The following is a 19,161-nucleotide window of genomic DNA, read 5'->3' on the forward strand; positions in this document are numbered from 1 at the left end:
TGAAATTGGCGCGTAACTGAGCAAGGTCGTTCTTTACCGCCTTCACACTCTCTATCTCACCAGCCTCTATCTTGTCCACCCTCTTCTCTAGACTAACCACACGCTCTTCCCACTGTCTGTTGGACTCGTCCACTGCCTTTTTAATCATGTCAGGAAGAGTGCGGATGAAGCGGGTCACTTTTGGAATCCACAGTCCCCACGGTCCGAGCCATGTTCCAAAAATCATCAACAGAGGGAGGGCGCGTGCTCTAAGGTGGGACCCCTTTAGTAGGTGGTGGGTGTCACTAGTAATGGACCCCGCAGCGGTGCTAGTAAAGGCACCAGAAGAAGCAGGACCCGAAAGTGTCGGGATGGCAGAAGTGGCAGGCCTAGCAAGGTCCTCTAAGCCGGATGTGAGGTCAATGGTTTGAGTCTGGGCCCTCTTCATCTTCCTCTCGGGGTTGTCATCATCCTCAGTTCTAAAAATGTCCACGACCCCAATTGTGGCATACTCTCGATCGACCATCTTGAAGACGGGCACTTTGTGCCTCTTGCATAAAACAGTGATCAAGCACGGGAAAGGGATGGATCGAGATGTCTGTCATGCTCTATCACTAATGTGGGGGTACATAATGCGACCCACATAAATGTGTACCCCAGTTATGATGCACGCAATGAGAATGGCCTTGCGAATCACCACTAGTGTCTCATTATGTGATGGCCAGAACCGGGAGCTGATGAAGGACAACAAAACTTTTGCTTCAATGTTGAGAGTCACATTTTTAATACGAGTCTCGAGCTTTATCCATGGATGAGTATTGCCCGAAGCCGCTATGACCTCTGTCAACCAAGCTCGTTTGGTTTCAGCCACAGTTGGCTGAATCATCTCCTCATACTCACTATGAGGTGTGCCCGGGATCCCAAAATATTCAATATTGATCCCCTCGTGAAACCCGGGCACAGCCTCTCCTCTCACTGTACAGCCGACCACAGCTTTATTTTTATTGCCCATTTGAACACCAATACTGTCACGACCCAGCTAGGGGCCGCGACGGGTACCCGGGGCTAGCCACCGAGCACCACTCACTCTACCACTCATCTTACTCACTTAAGGCCCTTTTATCAACTTCATACACGAATTATAGGGAAAACATATTTTAGATAGAAATATAAATGCTTTATATACATTTGTCTCTCGGCCATCAAAATAATATATACATATAATAACATCTTGTGAGACCATCTAACCCACACTGCGTATCTACGAGCCTCTACTGACAGACTGTATATATATAGACGGAGCAAGACTCCGTCGTGCCCAAAATATGCATATATACCAAAAGGAGAATCACAAGCACCACCGAACAATGGAGTTCTCTCAATCAGCTGACAGCTACTAAGAATCTGGATCAAGCTCACCTCCCTGTCTACCTGTGGGCATGAACACAGCGTCCAAAGAAAACAGACGTCAGTACGAATATTGTATTGAGTATGAGAGGCATAAACAACGAAGGAAGACAACAATAATATAATGAGAACATCAATATGAAACATCCGGATCTGAATGACAATCATAAGAGAAGTAATGCATGATGTCTTACTAATACTCATCATCATATCATATATGCATAATATGTAAGCTGCTCGTCCATAATGGAACGGTGTGATAATCAATAACAATAGCCCGCGTCCAGGCCTCCCGCGTCCGGGGTACCATCTCATGCCGCCCACTAGTGGTGTCTGCCCATGCCAAATGGTCATGGTGTATCCGTATAGCTGCCCGCCTTAGCGGTGACTGCCCGGCCAACAAGGCGCAGTGTAATAATATCATGACATGCTTATATTATAATAGTACATGCGTAAAGCTCAAGATCAACTATACTTTATCGGGGTGACGTAAGGTCGTGATCCCCCGATTTCATTATGGAGGAATTATTGACATTCTGCCTCACCTTGATGGAATTAGCACATAAGGTGAGTGTGGGTAATCAATAACATATTCATCATTATGGAATCTTAGTATTATATCTTATCTTACATAGACATTTATAGATATAGGCTTTTTAGCTTTCTTCGGAATACATGAACTTATGAAGAGGAAAGGAATTTATGCTATAGGATTCATGCCATTAGAAGGAAGGGACTATCCTCACATACCTTTGTCGTTTAAGAAATTTAGCGTTTGGTTATTCTCCTTCAATGTCACGCCTCCACCTTCAAAAAGAGGATTCGTACGATCGTTAGTTAACCAACTATAAGAACGCACTACTATTTCTAGAGAAAATTGGGCAGCACTTCCTTTGTTTATACTACTTTTCCTGTATTCCATATCAACTCCCAATCACCCACAATAACAATCATAATATAGCAAATCACAATTATCATTCATATACAATGGCCATGATCCACCATTTCTCTTCATTTTTCCCCACATTTATGGTTTTGGGTTCGCTATCGTATTTTCCCATGTATCACACTTATCTCATGGTCTGCATGTCATTTATAACATATTCATACTCACAACACACTAACATTCATGATTCAATTCAACTACCACTCACTCATGACACTATTCACTCTTGAAAGACCCATTTGCTACGTTCTTCTACAATTCAGGTATCTTAACCTTTCAATACCTTAAATAACATAAAATTGTCATGAAACTTACCTTGGATGATGGTGGAATAAGTCTAGAGTGGAATTCGTTCCTCTTTCACCAAACCCTACTTCACCTCCTTTGAGATTTCCTGATTTGGATGAACTTCACTTGAGTTTCATACACTTGGCTTCATGGATTTAATGTTGTTGATCTTGATGTTCCTTTTATTCTCTTGGATGAAGTGTTTGGATAATATTCTAGAGTGTTCTTGAATTGTGGAGATGAGAAATGAAATAAAATGAGGTTACGGTCCCTTTTTAATACTCAAAATCTGATTTTTAATGAGCAACAGTCAGGGTGTACAGTGGTCGTAAACCACTATTTACGGACCGTATACTGGTTTACGGTCCGTCCTCCACGGTCGTATTTAAGCATATCAGAAACAGAAAGGTTGGCTGGAGATCATGGCAGTTTACGACTCAGTTTACGGGCCGTATTTCGATTTACGGTCCGTATTCTGGGTCGTATTTTACCATTTCAACATTTAACAGAAAGTCAAAAATTTTGAAATGTTGAAGGACGATGGCACTTTACGGTCCGTAAATTACTTTACGAGCCGTAAATCACTTTACGACCACTGGGATGAAATAAAATTCCGCAACTTTCTTATTTCCAAAAATTCATAATTAGTCATTCCCTACTTAGTAAAACATCACACACTCATACCCTTCATTGGTCTATTCATTGTAGGCTCGCGGAAAATTTCCGAGGTGTAACAAAGATTGGCGTAGAACTCTTTGACAATTGGGGGACAAATTTCCCGGGCTCTTTAGTGAACACCATCCATTTTTGTTGGTGAAATTGCTCCATGATTCTACGAAATGACTCTTCTAGCCCAGTCAAACTGATACGCTTCTCAAGGTTGAATGAGCGTTTATGTTATAACGCTCCTTCACCCCTTCAATTGGCTATTTGCGGCGCTCTTCTCTTTTAATCTAGGCCTCAAGCCTCTGGCGGATCACATCATCAGTAGTGGTCGGGGTTTCCTAGGCTATAGGAGTCGTTTGAGGCATAGAGGGTGTGGTAGATGACCCTCACCCAAAGCAGGCAATTTTGTTTCTTCCCAGTCAGGCTTGCTGGGTTCTTTTGTGCGAAATTCTTGCATCCAGTCAACCTATATAGTCAACAAACATTAGGTCCTAATAAAAAAAAAAGGAAAATATTTTTGATGTTTTTATGGTTTTAAGAAAGCAAAAATGTAACAATGATGCATACGAAATACGAAAAAAAATCAAGGGAACAAGAGACAAGATGCGCAGCAAAGTCAAGTTTGCGGTGCCGCAACTGCAAAGTTGCGGCCGCAAACTCAAGATGCAGAGCCGCATCTTGCTCCCAAACTCTTGGATTTTGGCAAGGCTACTGCTATATCAGCCTAAGATGCGATGGAGATGCGACTCTGCAAACTCAGTTTGAGGTCACAAATCCATCGCCGTCCCCAAAGGTAAGGCCCACGCCATTTTTGTGCGAGTTTTAAGCATTTGCAAGCCATTATCCCCCACCCCCCAATCACAATAAGCAATACCAACAATAATAACCTACCAACAAGCAATCCTTACCCCTAATCTAACAATTCCCGCATATGAACATTTATATCCCACAAAAATCATTATAAATCAAGATAAACAAGTGGGAATGACAGTTCGCACATCACACTAATGCTACAAGGTAATGTTATAGGCTAATAGCATGCTTAAATTTCACGATTTTATAGAATTGAAGTCAAAAGCCATGTAACATACCTTATAGATCAACAGTAGAGACGGGCAAGTGGAATTTTTTTTATTACAAGCCAATAGACGCACCACACACGAATATGGGGAGGGGATTGGGTTGGTTTTGAGGGGTGTATGCTTGAAATTGTGATTAGAGGTGAAAATGGGAAAATATGTCACATTTGAGATCAAGAGGGAAAAGAAATGAAAAAACACGTTTCAAAGTAAACCTTATATACTTTTGGAGTTTGCGCAGGGAATGCCGTCACATATCGAGTTTGCGACCTCGCATTCTCTATGTAAACTCCACTTACCTGTGTGGCACTAGCTGAGAGGGTTGATCAAAGTTGCGGCCACAAACTAAATTTGCGAAGCCGCAACTTGGTTGCAAACTTACAGTTTTTCATTAGTCACTACCATTTTGTAGGGTGAAGATGCGGCCGCAATTCTCTCCGCATCCAGAGATGCGGTACCGCATCAAGGCCGCAAATTCACCCCTGCCTTTCATTTCTCATTTTGTTTTCCCATTCTTCCCACGAGCCCACTTTGCATTTATTTTCCAGGCATCCTTGCATCCTACACACGTAAGCAAATATTAAACAAAAGACTTGGGTTGCCTTCCAAGAAGTGCTTGAGTTAACGTTGCGGCACGACGGTTTTACCCTTTTCATGGTTCATTGAGGTAGGTGACCTCAATTGTCTTTTCTTCATTGGGTATGCCAAAGTAATGCTTAACCCTTTGCCCATTCACCTTGAAATGCTCTCCATCTGGACCAACAAGTTCAATTGCTCCATGTGGGAACACTTGTGCTACTTTAAAGGGCTCCGACCACTTGGACTTCAATTTACCCAGAAACAACCGGAGCCTTGAATTGAACAACAACACCCAATCTATGCGGCTAAACTCTCATTGCAAGATCTTTTTATCGTGGAAGTGCTTCATGCGAGCTTTGTAGATCGAAGAGCGCATATAGGCTCGAAATCGAAATTCTTCCAGCTAATTGATTTGATCCATCTTTAATTGCGAAGCTTCGTCCCATTCAAGGTTCAACTTTTTCAAAGCCCATAACAATTAATGTTCAAGTTCCACCAGAAGGTGACAAGATTTACCAAACACCAATTGATAAGGAGACATGCCAATTGGTGTCTTGTATGCCGTCCGGTAAGCCCAAAGAGCATCATCCAACTTTCTTGACCAATCGGTCCTATTGGCATTGACGGTTTTGGAAAAGATGCTCTTAATTTCATGATTCGATACTTCCACTTGGCCACTCGTTTGGGGATGATAAGGCATCAACTTTATGCTTGACGCCATACTTCTCAAGAAGTGCTTTGAACAACCGGTTGCAAAAATGTGTGACACCTCGGAGATTTCGGATTTGTTGGATCATGAATAGACTACGTGAGCTTAAGGTGAATACCAAGTCCTTAAGAGATTAAGGAGAGTATTAGATAACTTAAATTGCGTTCCATAAGATTTTTAAGTTATATGAGTTGATGAAACTAATTTGTTGAAGGAAGCGAAATGCAAGTCATGTTTGGATGAGTTTTCGCGATAGTTGAATTGATACGTATTTAGAAATGTCTTGAGGGGCTTCTATAGGGCCTATTGTATGGTTAATGAAGTGTTATACAAGTTCCAAGAAGGTTCCACGAGGATTAGAGGTTGAACGAATAGTCGATAGTGAAGTTTGAAAATTTCCAGTTTGTACAGCCCATTATATGGACCGTATAAATTATATGGCCCGTAAAACAGTCCGTAGAAAGCTTCCAGAGAGGGGTGATTTCCTGGTCGGATTATACGGTCCAATTATACGGACTTTATAAATATACGGCTCGTATAATTGGCCGTATATCCGGGTCGGGCCAAAATTTCATTTTTGTTATATATGGCCCCCTTGTTCATTATTTTATTTCCCTCCCTCTCTCCAAGTCTCGAGAGCTCGAAACCCTTCTGTAAGCATATTCCACTCCAACCCAAGAGAAAACAAAGATCTAATAGCAAGAATTGAAGTGTTCATGTGTTAGAAGGCTCCCTATGGTTAGTAGATTTCAAGATTTACTTGGGTATTGTAGCTAGGATTTTGCACAAGTTGATATATTTCTCCAAAGCTCATTCCTATGAGATAAAAGGCTAGTTTTCATATTTATTACATGTTGTTAAGCATGTTTAATTGTTGAATAACTTGGATGACGAAAGGAAGTAGAAAATGAAGCTTAAATATAGATTTCATAATGTTTTGAGTAGTAAACTAACTTGGGTTATGATTCTTAGTATAATATGGATATAATCTTGTTATGGAAGGTAATAATGATGATGAGGAAGCGTTGTATGAAAATGTGCAAAGGGTTGGTGTGAAGTTGTTAGTGTAAGTTAAATATGAGAATGAATATGGAAGACTTAATGGAATGTGATCACTTGATTATGATATTGTGGATGTTGTTATGGTTGTTTGGGGGTTGTTTTGTAATATGGTGGAAGTCGATGAAATAGGGGAAATGCTGCCCAATTTTTGTTAGCTCATGAATTATTCTAGTTTGAAATTAAGAGTATCATTATGGCTTAACTATGGTATGAATCCTTCTAAATGTAGATTTTCCAAGCTTCGACGGTGAAAGCTAAGTAGTTAAGAAGACAAAGAGGTATGTAAGGCTAACCCTTTTGCGTCTATACGAGATATTCAAGCTATTCCTATTCCTATAAATGTTGTAAGCTCATGACCCTCGAGATTCTCTTGATATTGTTGATAATGTTTCTTGTGATGATAATGATAACGATTGTGATGACAAGATAAATTCTAGGGATGTCATCTAAGATATTCGTAACGTCCTGTTCCTAGAAATGCTAGAATGTTCATGACTTTTGATATTTTTGAGATACCTTCGGTGAAAGTTCTTCAAAGCGATGATGATAATAATGATGATGATAATAGTAATAATGACAAGGATGATGATGATGATGTTGATGTGACTTAAGCATATGATAATGATGATGATAATAGTAATATATATATATATAAATATATATATATATATATATATATATATATGGCCAGTATGTAACACTGAGCTTATATGGCTGGGTACGACATCTACCACGCACACACCACTGCATTTGGGTACGTATAACACTGAGCCTTGGTAGGGCCAGGTACGTATAACACCAAGCCTTGTCATGGCCGGATACGTGAAACACCGAACCTTTTATTGTTGGGTACGGTACTAATACATAAGTAAGCATTGAAAACGGAAGGTTCCTATTAGGAAAAAAAATAAGAAAACATGATGATTGTCGCTAGAGGTACAAATGGCTCTATCACCCCATGACTTTTCTATTTTATGTTAATTCTTGTGCTTCTCTTATGATGTTAATTATGCTTTACATACTCAGTACATTATTCCTACTGACGCCCTTTTGTTTGTGGACGCTGTTCATGCCCACAGGTGGATAGGGAGATAGATTCGATTCGTAGATTACTTGTTCAGAGACTGCATCAGAGGAGCTTCATTTGATCCGGAGTTGCCGTTGTTGGTATTGTTCTTTTGAGTACATACGTATGGGCATGGCAGGGCCCTGTCCCGCCTATATGATGTTATATACTCCCTTTAGAGGCTCGTAGACGGTTGTGTATAGCTAGATGTCTTTTAGCCTTGTCGGCTCATATTTTGTACAATATTTTGTTAGCCTCGTTGGCTCGTGTATATAGATGTGGGCATAGTTGTTGATGTTGATATAAGAAGTGTCATTGCCCAATGAGATTCGTATTATTGATGTATAGAAATTATGAGTAGGCCATATGGCTCACCTAGATGTGAATGTGAATGTACGATGAGAGTTGCCCGGGTGGGTTAGCACCGGATACCCGTCATGGCCCTCCGGTTGGTCGTGACAAAAGTGGTATCAAAGCAGTTCTTTCCTAGGGTATGTCTACGATCCGTGTCCAATAGAGTCTTGTTTAAAGGTGTGTTGCACGCCACACTTATAAACAGGAGGCTGCGAGCATTTATGAATGACTGTTTCTTTCTATTCTAGATCGTGCGATAGAGTCAAGTCACAAGATATAATATTTCCATCCCTAACCTTGATTGTTTTGTAGTTGCGAGATGGCTTCTACAGAAAAGGAAGTTGGTAGTCCAGGGGCTTCCAGAGGCAGTCATGCTTATCATATAGATCCATCGGAAATCATGTCCTCCATCGAGATAGATCCGTCTGAGATCCAAGAGGAACCCACTGAACATGTAAAGGATAGACAAACATTGGGAGATGACTATCCACGTAATTCAAGAATGGCGGTATCTGCAGAACGAGGGTCAAATTAGAATAGTGGTAACCCTGGGAGAGTCTGTAGAATTGGCACATTTGTAAACAGTGTGGGTGCCATAGAACAACCTGCGGAAGAGCAACCAGGCGAAGAACTCCCCTAACTTCCATTGTACCGATCGTACCGAATCAGAGTTTCCGAGTGGGACCAAGGTAAGGACTTCTGTTGTTGGAACTTTGGATGCCAGTGCTAACGTAAGAAAGTAAAGTGCATTTTTCCGTCATTTTGGAATATTAAAAGTAAGTTATGTAATATGAGTATTAATTGTAGTAGATCCAGATTCACTTATAAGGTGCTAAAGAAAAGCAAGATAAGGGGAAAGTATGATTTATGAGTATGTAAACCTCCGTGAAGGGAGTTGATTGATGAAATGCTTAGAAGGAAGAAGATGGAATTTTAGAAAGAGTGTTCAGGTATAACTTATGAGACGAGCTTTATTACTTTACATCATTTTATAGTAATCAGCCTTGTGTGGTTGAGTTGTATATCACATGTGTTTCAATATGTGGCCTTCTAAGGCATAAGATGTGTTTTTCGGGCTGTGTGCAGGTTGGGATTGTTATGTTTATAGAGGAAACTCTGTCAAAATATTTTGGGAATCTAAGAGAAGTTATGGAAACTTTTAAGTAGGATTATGGCAAAAAGAAAGAAAGGGCCTAGTAGTGAGTGATTAGAAATGAGGTTAGTAGTCAATTGTGGGATACATATAGCAAGTGTGCATCAGGATGGAAAGAGTAATGATTAAGTCCGGATAGGATAATAAACATTCGAAGGTAAAATGACGTGCTTGGGGTAGAAAGAAGTTTTGTATACCGAGGAGAACTCGAGAGATAAGCATTCTAGAAGAAGTTTGCAAGCTAGAAAAAATTGGCTAGCCCTTTAATGTTTTGGAAGATTGAGTTATGAAATGAACTTTGTACATACGTAAAGGCCTATGCAGGTGACACCGATCCAGATTACCAAGTGATATTTCACCCGATGACTTTAGCGAGGGAGATTTTTGTGTCACTATAAGCCAGTCCTATTGACCTTAGCGATAACTCGAGATAATAGATCGGAATGGATATGCTTAATTAGGCTCCTTTCCTGGCAATTGGTTGACCTTATGACTACAGTTGTGTTTTGTGATATAGTTCAGGTTATTTATCTTGGAACTTACCCGAACGGTTACATGATATGATTTTGTTGTTACTAATGTGAAGGAAGGTGAGGGACGCGGAAAGAAAGGGATTCAAACTATGTTAACGAGATAAGGTTGACCAATGAAACAAGAGATCGATAAGAGACGAATGTCCAGTGTACGTTGTATGCTTGAAAAAAAACATGTTGGAAGTAGAGAAGGAAAGGTAGAAGTGGGGCAAATAAAAGGAATGTCTACTAAAGCAGTGACCCGACGAACAAGGTGCGAGAGGGAGTCAAACCCTGTGGATACCCTATTATTAAGTGAGAATATTAATGGATGATATGAAATGATTGGGATTTCGAATTGTATTATAACAAATGGGCGACTAATTAAATTATGACGAGAAATATGGGACTATTGGTTGAGTAAGTTATGTTATGCATAAGGAACGACTTCACGCACAACATTTCCTCAAAGAATTCCAAAAGGGCCATATATTACCCTGTTGTTAATATATCAAAATAGCAGAGAACGATGCTTCTATGATAGTGCGAATTGATTGAAGAAGAGTATGGAATGATTGACGTTGGACCTTAAGTCATAGTTTTATCAGAAGGAAGTCTATGGTGTTCGGGAATATGCTTAGGACTATTGTACTATGAACTAAATAATCTGATTAAAAAGGATAAGAAGTAAGATAAAAGAGGAAACAAGATCTGAGTGTGAATGATCAGTGAATTGACTTTATAGGTATGTCAAGACAGCAACAAATGAAATTGTATCACCGGTGAGTTATGCGGCAAATGCTCCAAGGAAAGATTATTGAGGAAAGGTAAGGCAAGAGATGGTGAGTTTGTGAACGGTGCGGTACAGGGGACATATGTTAGTTATGGGATGCATCGATAAAATTGACTAATACGTAAGAAGATCTATGGATCTTAATAGGACTGCAGAAAGGAGCATTAGGACGAAGGAAATTCCCTCATGGTTTAATGGTTGTAGCGATTAGACGACAATCAAAGGGCAACTAAAGAATTAGTCTTCAATAGTCCAAGGCAATGTGGCTGGCGGAGACAGAGTTAAAGGATAGGCACATGATGGAGAATCCGTATTAACCTTAAGATAATGATAAGTGCGGTACAAAGAAAATTTACCTATATCGGTGCAGATTCAATATGTGGATACAAGTGATTCCAGAAAGGGTATCCTTACAAGGCCTATTGTGGGGCATGATCATCACAAAATTTAAAGCCCCTTAAAATGGTAAACCATGTGCGTAGTTTGGCTTCCGACCAGGCGTAAGGTAAATGAGAATGAGACGGTATCCCCATACAACAAAGGGTGCATAGGTGTGATTTATTATTAGGGATATACAGGTAATGATTATAGGATAATGATTATAGGATCAATATTTGGGGGAGAAGTAAAGGCATCTCGAATAATTAAGTATGATCAAGGATGGACGATGTTCGGGTATCAAAAAGGACCATACCAGCAAGGAAACTTACGTGTATCTTTTCAAAGGATATTCTCGAGGTGCCGATGTATTATAGACCTTGACAACTCAGAATGAGGATAGATTTCAATAATGGCTCACAGGAAATGTGTAGTACTAGTCAAGCTTGGCGAAAAGTACCAAGAGATATAGAGACGCCGGTAATAAGAAAATGAAGAGGTAAGTAGGAGAAAGAAGTAAAGTTACTGACAGGGAGTCATCTAGCAAGTTAAGATAGAGCATCAACTTCGAGGCTTATTACAAGCCATCGAGACTCCAATACGGAAATGGGAAGTCATTTATACTAACTTCATTATAGGTTTACCTCGTTCTAAGGATAAATATGATTTTATATGGGTAATTGTGGGTAGACTTACGAAGTCAGCTCATTTCCTACCAGTTAGGACTACATACGCAGCGGGAGAGTATGCGAAGCTTCATGCCAAAGAAATAGTACAACTCCATGGTGTCTCAGTATCTATTATTTCCGATAGGGGGATCCAGTTCACATCCAACTTCTGGAAATCTTTCCAACCCAGACTGATGGGCAAGCTGAGCGTACCATTCAAACGCTTGAGGATATGCTACGAGTATGTGTATTGGATTTTGGAGGTAGTTGGGATGATCACCTACCGCTCATTGAATTTGCTTATAACAACAGTTATCATTCTAACATCCAAATGGCCTCGTATGAGGCTTTATATGGACGAAAATGCAAACCGCCAATCGGGTGGTTTGAAGTAGGAGAGGCTAAATTGGTAGGGACAGATTTGGTCCAACAAGCTACAGAAAAGGTCAAGCTCATACAGGATCGACTATTAACAGCTCAAAGTCGCCAGAAATCTTATGCAGATAATCATCAATGAGATTTATAGTTTCAAGTGAAAGATTGGGTATTCTTGAAAGTGTCGCCAATGAAGGTCGTTATGAGATTTGGCAAGAAGGGCAAGCTTAGTCCTCAATATATTGGGCCTTATGATATTGTACGCAAGATAGGCCAGGTGGCTTACGAATTAGATCTACCTCCTGATTTTGAGTCAGTTCACCCAGTTTTTCATGCATCAATGATTCGTAAGTGCATTGGAGATCCTTCCATAATTGTACCAGTAGATGATGTCCGAGCCACTAGACAATTGTCTTATGAAGAAGTTCCCATTGTCATTCTAGATAGGCAAATATGGAGACTCAAAACCAAAGATGTTGCTTCAGTCAAAGTTTTATGGAGAAATAATAATAGAGAGGAAATGACATGGGAAACGGAAGTAGACATGAAGTTCAGTTACCCGCTTTTATTCCCACCTCCAGAAGCAACTCAGGCAGAGACGCCAATGTCCTTAGGTATGTAATACTTTCTTTGATGCTTTTTTGGTCGTGTGTGGCCATGGTTATTGATGTTGCTGTTGTAGCCTTACGAGGTGATATATTGTGGGTTGTTGTGATAGGATGGTAGTGCCACATTACAGGGCAAACTCTGGCAAAAGTTTTATTGAATTCCCAAGAACCGAACATTGGAGGACGAATGTTCCTAAGGGGGAAAGAATGTGACACCTCGGAGATTTCGGATTTGTTGCATCATGAATAGACTACGCGAGCTTAAGGTGAATACCAAGTCCTTACGAGATTAAGGAGAGTATTAGATAGCTTAAAGTGCGTACCATAAGATTTTGAAGTTATATGAGTCGATGGAACTAATTTGTTGAAGGAAGCGAAATGCAAGTCATGTTTGGAAGAGTTTTAGCGATAGTTGAATTGATACGTATTTAGAAATGTCCTGAGGGGCTGCTATAGGGCCTAGTTTATGGTTAATGAAGTGTTATACAAGTGCCAAGAAGGTTCCACAAGGACTAGAGGTTGAATGAATCGTCGAGAGTGAAGTTAAAAAATTTCCAGTTTGTACGGCCCATTGTACGGATCGTATAAATTATACGGCCCGTATAATGGTCTGTAGAAAGCTTGCAGAAAGGGGTGATTTCCTGGTCAGATTATACGGTCCAATTATACATTATACGGCCCGTATAATGGTCCGTAGAAAGCTTCCAGAGAGGGGTGATTTCCTGGTCGGATTATACGGTCCAATTATACGGACCATATAAATTATACGGCCAGTATAATTGGCCGTATATCCAGGTCGGGCCAAAATTTCATGTTTTTATATATGGCCCCCTTGTTCGTTATTTCATTTCCCACTCTCTGTCTAAGTCTTGAGAGCTCCAAACCCTTCTTCAAGCATATTCCACTCCATCCCAAGAAAAAACAAAGATCTAATAGCAAGAATTAAAGTGTTCATGTGCTAGAAGGCTCCCTAGGGTTAGTAGATTTCAAGATTTACTTGGGTATTGTAGCTAGGGTTTTGCACAAGTTGATATCTTTCTCCAAAGCTTATTCCTATGAGATAAAAGGTTAGTTTTCATGTTTATTACATTTTTTTAAGCATGTTTAGTTGTTAAAAAAACTTGGATGACGAAATGAAGTAGAAAATGAAGCTTAAATATAGATTTCATAATGTTTTGAGTAGTAAGCTAACTTGGGTTATGATTCTTATTATAATATGGATATAGTCTTGTTATGGAAGGTAATAATGATGATGAGGAAGCGTTGTATGAAAATGTGCAAAGGGTTGGTGTGAAGTTGTTAGTATAAGTTAAATATGAGAATGAATACGGAAGACTTAATGGAATGTGATCACTTGATTATGATATTGTGGATGTTGTTATGGTTGTTTGGGGGTTGTTTTATAATATGGTGGAAGTCGATGAAATAGGGGAAATGCTGCCCAATTTTTGTTAGCTCATGAATTATTCTAGTTTGAAATTAAGAGTATCAGTAAGGCTTATCTATGGTATGAATCTTTCAAAATGTAGATTTCCCAAGCTTCGAGGTGAACGTTAAATAGTTAAGAAGACAAAGAGGTATGTAAGGCTAGCCCGTCTTTCTAAAGGCATGTTTTCCTCATTTTGCGTCTATACGAGATATTCACGCTATTCCTATTCCTATAAATGTTGTAAGCTCATGACCCTCGATATTCTCTTGATATTGTTGACAATGTTTCTTGTGATGACAAGATATTGTTTCTTGATTCTCAAAAATAATGATTGTGATGACAATGATAACGATTGTGATGACAAGATAAAGTCTAGGGATGTCATCTAAGATATTCGTAACGTCCTGTTCCTAGAAATATTAGAATGTTCATGACTTTCGGTATTTTTGAGATACCTTCGGTGAAAGTTCTTCAAAGCGATGATGATGATAATGATGATGATAAAAGTAATAATGACAAGGATGATGATGACGATGATGATGTTGACGTGACTTAATCACACCTATATATATATTTATATATATATATATATATATATATATATATATATATATATGGCTATTATGTAACACCGAGCTTATATGGCCGGGTACGACATCTATCGCGCGCACACCACTGCAGTTGGGTACATATAACACTGAGCCTTGGTAAGGCTAGGTATGTATAACACCGAGCCTTGTCATGGTCGGTTACGTGAAACACCGAACCTTTTATGATCGGGTACGGTACTAATACATCAGTATGCATTGAAAATGGAAGGTTCCTATTAGGGAAAAAAAGTGAGAAAACATGATGATTGTCGCTAAAGGTACAAATGGCTGTATCATCCCTTGACTTTTCTATTTTATGTTATTGCTTATGCTTCTCTTATGATGTTGATTATGCTTTACATACTCAGTACATTATTCGTACTGAAATCTTTTTGTTTGTGGACGTTATGTCATTCCCACAGGAGGACAGGGAGATAGACTCGATTCGTAGACTACTTGTTCAGAGAATGCATTAGAGGAGCTCCATTTGATCCGGAGCAGTAGCTGTTGGTATTGTTCTTTTATGTACAAATCTATGAGCATGGCGGGGCCCTGTCCCGCCTATATGATGTTATATATTCCCTTTAGAGGCTCGTAGACGGTTGTGTATAGCTAGATGTCTTTTAGCCTTTTCGGCTCATATTTTGTACAATATTTTGTTAGCCTCGTTGGCTCGTGTATATGGATGTAGGCATAGTTGTTGATGTTGATATAAGAAGTGCATTGCCCAATGAGATTTGTATTATTGATGTATAGAAATTATGAGTAGGCCATATGGCTCACCTAGATGTTAATGTGAATGTACGATGAGAGGTGCCCGGGTGGGTTAGCACCGGGTGCCCGTCATGGCCCTCCGGTTGAGTCGTGACAAAATGACTACCCCATCACTAATGATGGCTCTTGGAGTCCCAAACCTTGTGAAGATGTGATGCTTTAAGAACGCGGTGACACTCTTTCCTTCATTGTTAGGAAGCGCTACAGCCTCCACACATTTAGACAAATAGTTTACCGCTACAAGGATATATTTGTTATTATTAGAACTCACAAATAGACCCATGAAATCGATCCCCCAAACATCAATCAACTCTACCTCAAGAATCGATGTCATTGGGAGTTCATGTCTTCTTGGGATGCTACCATGACGTTGACATTGATCACAAGATAGCACAAAGTCATGAGCATCTTAATGGATTGTAGGCCAATAAATACCACTTTGAAGCACTTTTATCATTGTTCTTGAGCTACTATGATGCCCTCCCACGGGTGATGAATGGCAAGCCTCAATGATAGGCATCATCTCTACTTTGGGAATGCACCGCCTTATGATGTTGTCGGCACAAACACGAAATAGGTAAGGATCATCCCAATAATATTTTTGAACATTGCTCAAGAACTTCTTCTTTTGGTGGAAGTTTAGATCATCCGGCATGATGTCACTAGCATCATAGTTAGCAAAATCGGCATACCATGGGATCACATCATGTGACCCTGCCATGAATTGCTCATCCAAAAATGAATTATCGATTTCCACACTATCCAAGGGTCGACCACCTTCTTCAAGTCGTGACAAGTGATCCGCAACTTGGTTCTCACACCCTTTTCTATCTTTGACCTCAAAGTCAAATTCTTGCAATAGGAGCACCCATCTTATCAACCTTGGGTTAGCGTCTTTCTTGTTCATGAGGTAACGAAGTGCCGCATGATCGGTGTGAACCACCACATGATTTCCCAACATGTAAGCTCAGAATTTTTCAAAGGCAAAAACTATGGCAAGCAACTCTTGCTCAGTGACCGTGTAGTTCATTTGGGCACCATTTAGAGTCTTGCTTGCATAGTAGATGGGATGGAAGATCTTCTCACGCTTTTGGCAAAGTACGGCCCCCATAGAAACCCCACTTGCATCACACATCAATTCAAACGGTTTGGACCAATCCAGGGCAATGATGATAGGAGCTGATGTGAGTTGCTCTTTCAAGCATTCAAATGCCTTCAAGCTTGCATCATCAAATACAAATTTTGACTCATTTTCCAACAACTTGCAAAGATGGTTGGCTATTTTTGAGAAATCCTTGATGAATCTTCTATAAAATCCAGCATGCCTAAGGAAACTACGAACTCCCTTGACGGATATAGGCAGAGGGAGTTTGACAATAACTTCAATTTTAGCTTGGTCAACCTCAAGCCCCCGCTCCGAAATTTTGTGACCCAAGACGATTCCTTCTCTCGCCATAAAGTGATATTTCTCCCAATTTAGAATCAAGTTTGTCTCGCACCTTTTCAACACATGGGAAAGATTTCCCAAGCACTCATCAAAGGAATCTCCCACCACGAAAAAGTCGTCCATGAAGATTTCAATGCACTCCTCAACCATGTCAGAGAAAATAGACATCATGCAATGTTTAAAAGTTGTTGGTGCGTTACCAAGGCCAAATGGCATCCTCTTACAAGCAAATGTCCCATAAGGACAAGTGAAAGTGGTTTTCTCTTGGTCCTCGAGAGCAATGGTGGTTTGATTGTACCCGGAATAGCCATCAATGAAGCAATAATAATCTCTTCCTGCAAGCCTTTTAAGCATTTGATCCATGAAAGGCATTGGGAAGTAATCCCTCTTTGTCCACTTGTTCAACTTCCTATAAACCATGCAAACCCGCCATCCGGTGACCATGCGCGTTGGGATCAATTCATTTTTTGCATTCGGCACCACGGTTATTCCACCCTTTTTGGGGACGTATTGGAGCGGACTCACCCATGAGCTATTCGCTATCAGATACACAACCTCGACATCTAACCACTTGATGATCTCAGTCTTTACCACCTCTTGCATGGAAGGATTCAACCTCCTTTGATGTTCAATGCCTGGTTTACACACTCATCAAGTTGAATTTTGTGAGTATAAATACCAGGCGGAATCCCTTGGATATCCGCAATACACCAACCAATTGCTTTTTTATATTTTCTTAAAATCACCATCAATCTCTCTCTTTGCTCATCTGTCAATCGGGCAAAAATAATTACGGGTAAAGTGTTTTTAGGGCCAAGGAATTCATACCTCAAGTGTGAAGGAAGAGGTTTCAGTTCTAAAATAGGAGGCACAATGATAGAAGGCTTTGTGGGAGGAGATGCCCGGTTTTCTAAATTAATATCAAGTTTCTTTGGATTGTGGCGATAAGAACCCAACCAAATCAATGCATTCACCGTCTCCTCAAATTCTTCATCATTACCCCCATCATAATTCATCAAGACCGCCGGCAACATCTCACCAACATGTTTATGCTCCATGGTTGATTCGATAACTTCATTAATAGTATCAATAACCGACACCACACTCATGTCCACTGGTTGCTTTGTTGTTTTACAAATATGGAAGGTGACCTCTTCATCATTCATCCGAAATTTTAGATCATCTCTCTCCATATCTACAAGAGCTCGCCCCATAGCTAAGAAAGGTCTACCCAAGATTATGGGCATCTCAAAATCAACTTCGCAATCCAAGATCACAAAATCGGTCGGAAAGATAAACCGGTCCACTCTCACAAGTACACCATAAATAAAGCCAACGGGCCTCTTCATGGTTCTATCCACCATAAGTAATCTCATAGTATTGGGACGGGGAGTGCCCAAACCCAACTTGTTAAATATAACAAGCGACATCAAATTGATGCTTGCTCCAAGATCACATAAAGCTTTTGCAAACTTGTATTTACTGATTGTGCATGGAATTGTGAAGGCTATGGGGTCTTCTTTCTTTTGTACCAAATCTTTGGTAACAATTGCATTACAATGATGAGTGCCTCCCATTGTTTCAAGGCCGGAACTCCTTCTTTGGTCACTAGATCTTTCATGAACTTTGCATAACCGGGCATTTACTCAAGTGCCTCGACCAACGGAATATTGATTGAGAGTCCATTCAATCGTTCAATGAACTTAAGAAACTTTCCATTGTCCGCCTTTTATTTTAATCTTTGAGGGAATGGTGGTGGAGGCTTAGGAATAGCTTTCGTTGCTTGAGGTTCCTCATCATCCCCTTTCTCATCTCCCGTTGTATTGTTGCTTTCGGGAATCACTTCTACCACAATGGGCTCTTCAAAAGTAACCCTCTTTTTCATTGGTTCAACTTTTTTTTCATCAACCATTTGTTCATCAACAACCCGATCATCATCAATCACAACATACTTTTTCAACACGGTCTCCTCCCCAATTTTCTTACCACTCCTTGTTGTGATAGCATGCAACTTGTGTTCTTCATTTGCGGGTTCGCTATTCTATCACTTGGAAGTGTACCTTTTTGCCTTTGATTGAGGAAGGCTGAGATTTGGCCAAGTTGAGACTCCAATTGTTTGATGGAGTTACAGTGAGAACTCACCACTTGCTCCATGGATTGCACTTCATCTCTTGTTTCCTTGCAAAAAATATCGGTGGATTCCACTTTTTTCAACACTCTTGACAATATATCTTCAATTTTTGAACTAGCGGGATCGCTAGTAGATGGTTGACTAAAGCTTTGTTGATTCCCCTTTGGA

General features: G+C 40.1%; 1 protein-coding gene across 1 annotated transcript; it reads right to left on the reverse strand.

Annotated features, from left to right (window-relative positions):
• Positions 1 to 16,382: 16,382 nt before the first annotated feature.
• On the reverse strand, positions 16,383 to 18,439 carry LOC132639533 (uncharacterized). The gene is made up of 3 exons (XM_060355976.1): positions 17,542 to 18,439; positions 17,388 to 17,497; positions 16,383 to 17,000 (listed from the first exon to the last, which is right to left on the reverse strand). Exons 1-3 carry the CDS (start codon positions 18,437 to 18,439, stop codon positions 16,383 to 16,385), a joined length of 1,626 nt encoding a protein of 541 aa, XP_060211959.1.
• Positions 18,440 to 19,161: the final 722 nt, after the last annotated feature.

The sequence above is a fragment of the Lycium barbarum genome, chromosome 5 (assembly GCF_019175385.1).
Source record: "Lycium barbarum isolate Lr01 chromosome 5, ASM1917538v2, whole genome shotgun sequence".
Classification (NCBI taxonomy): domain Eukaryota; kingdom Viridiplantae; phylum Streptophyta; class Magnoliopsida; order Solanales; family Solanaceae; genus Lycium; species Lycium barbarum.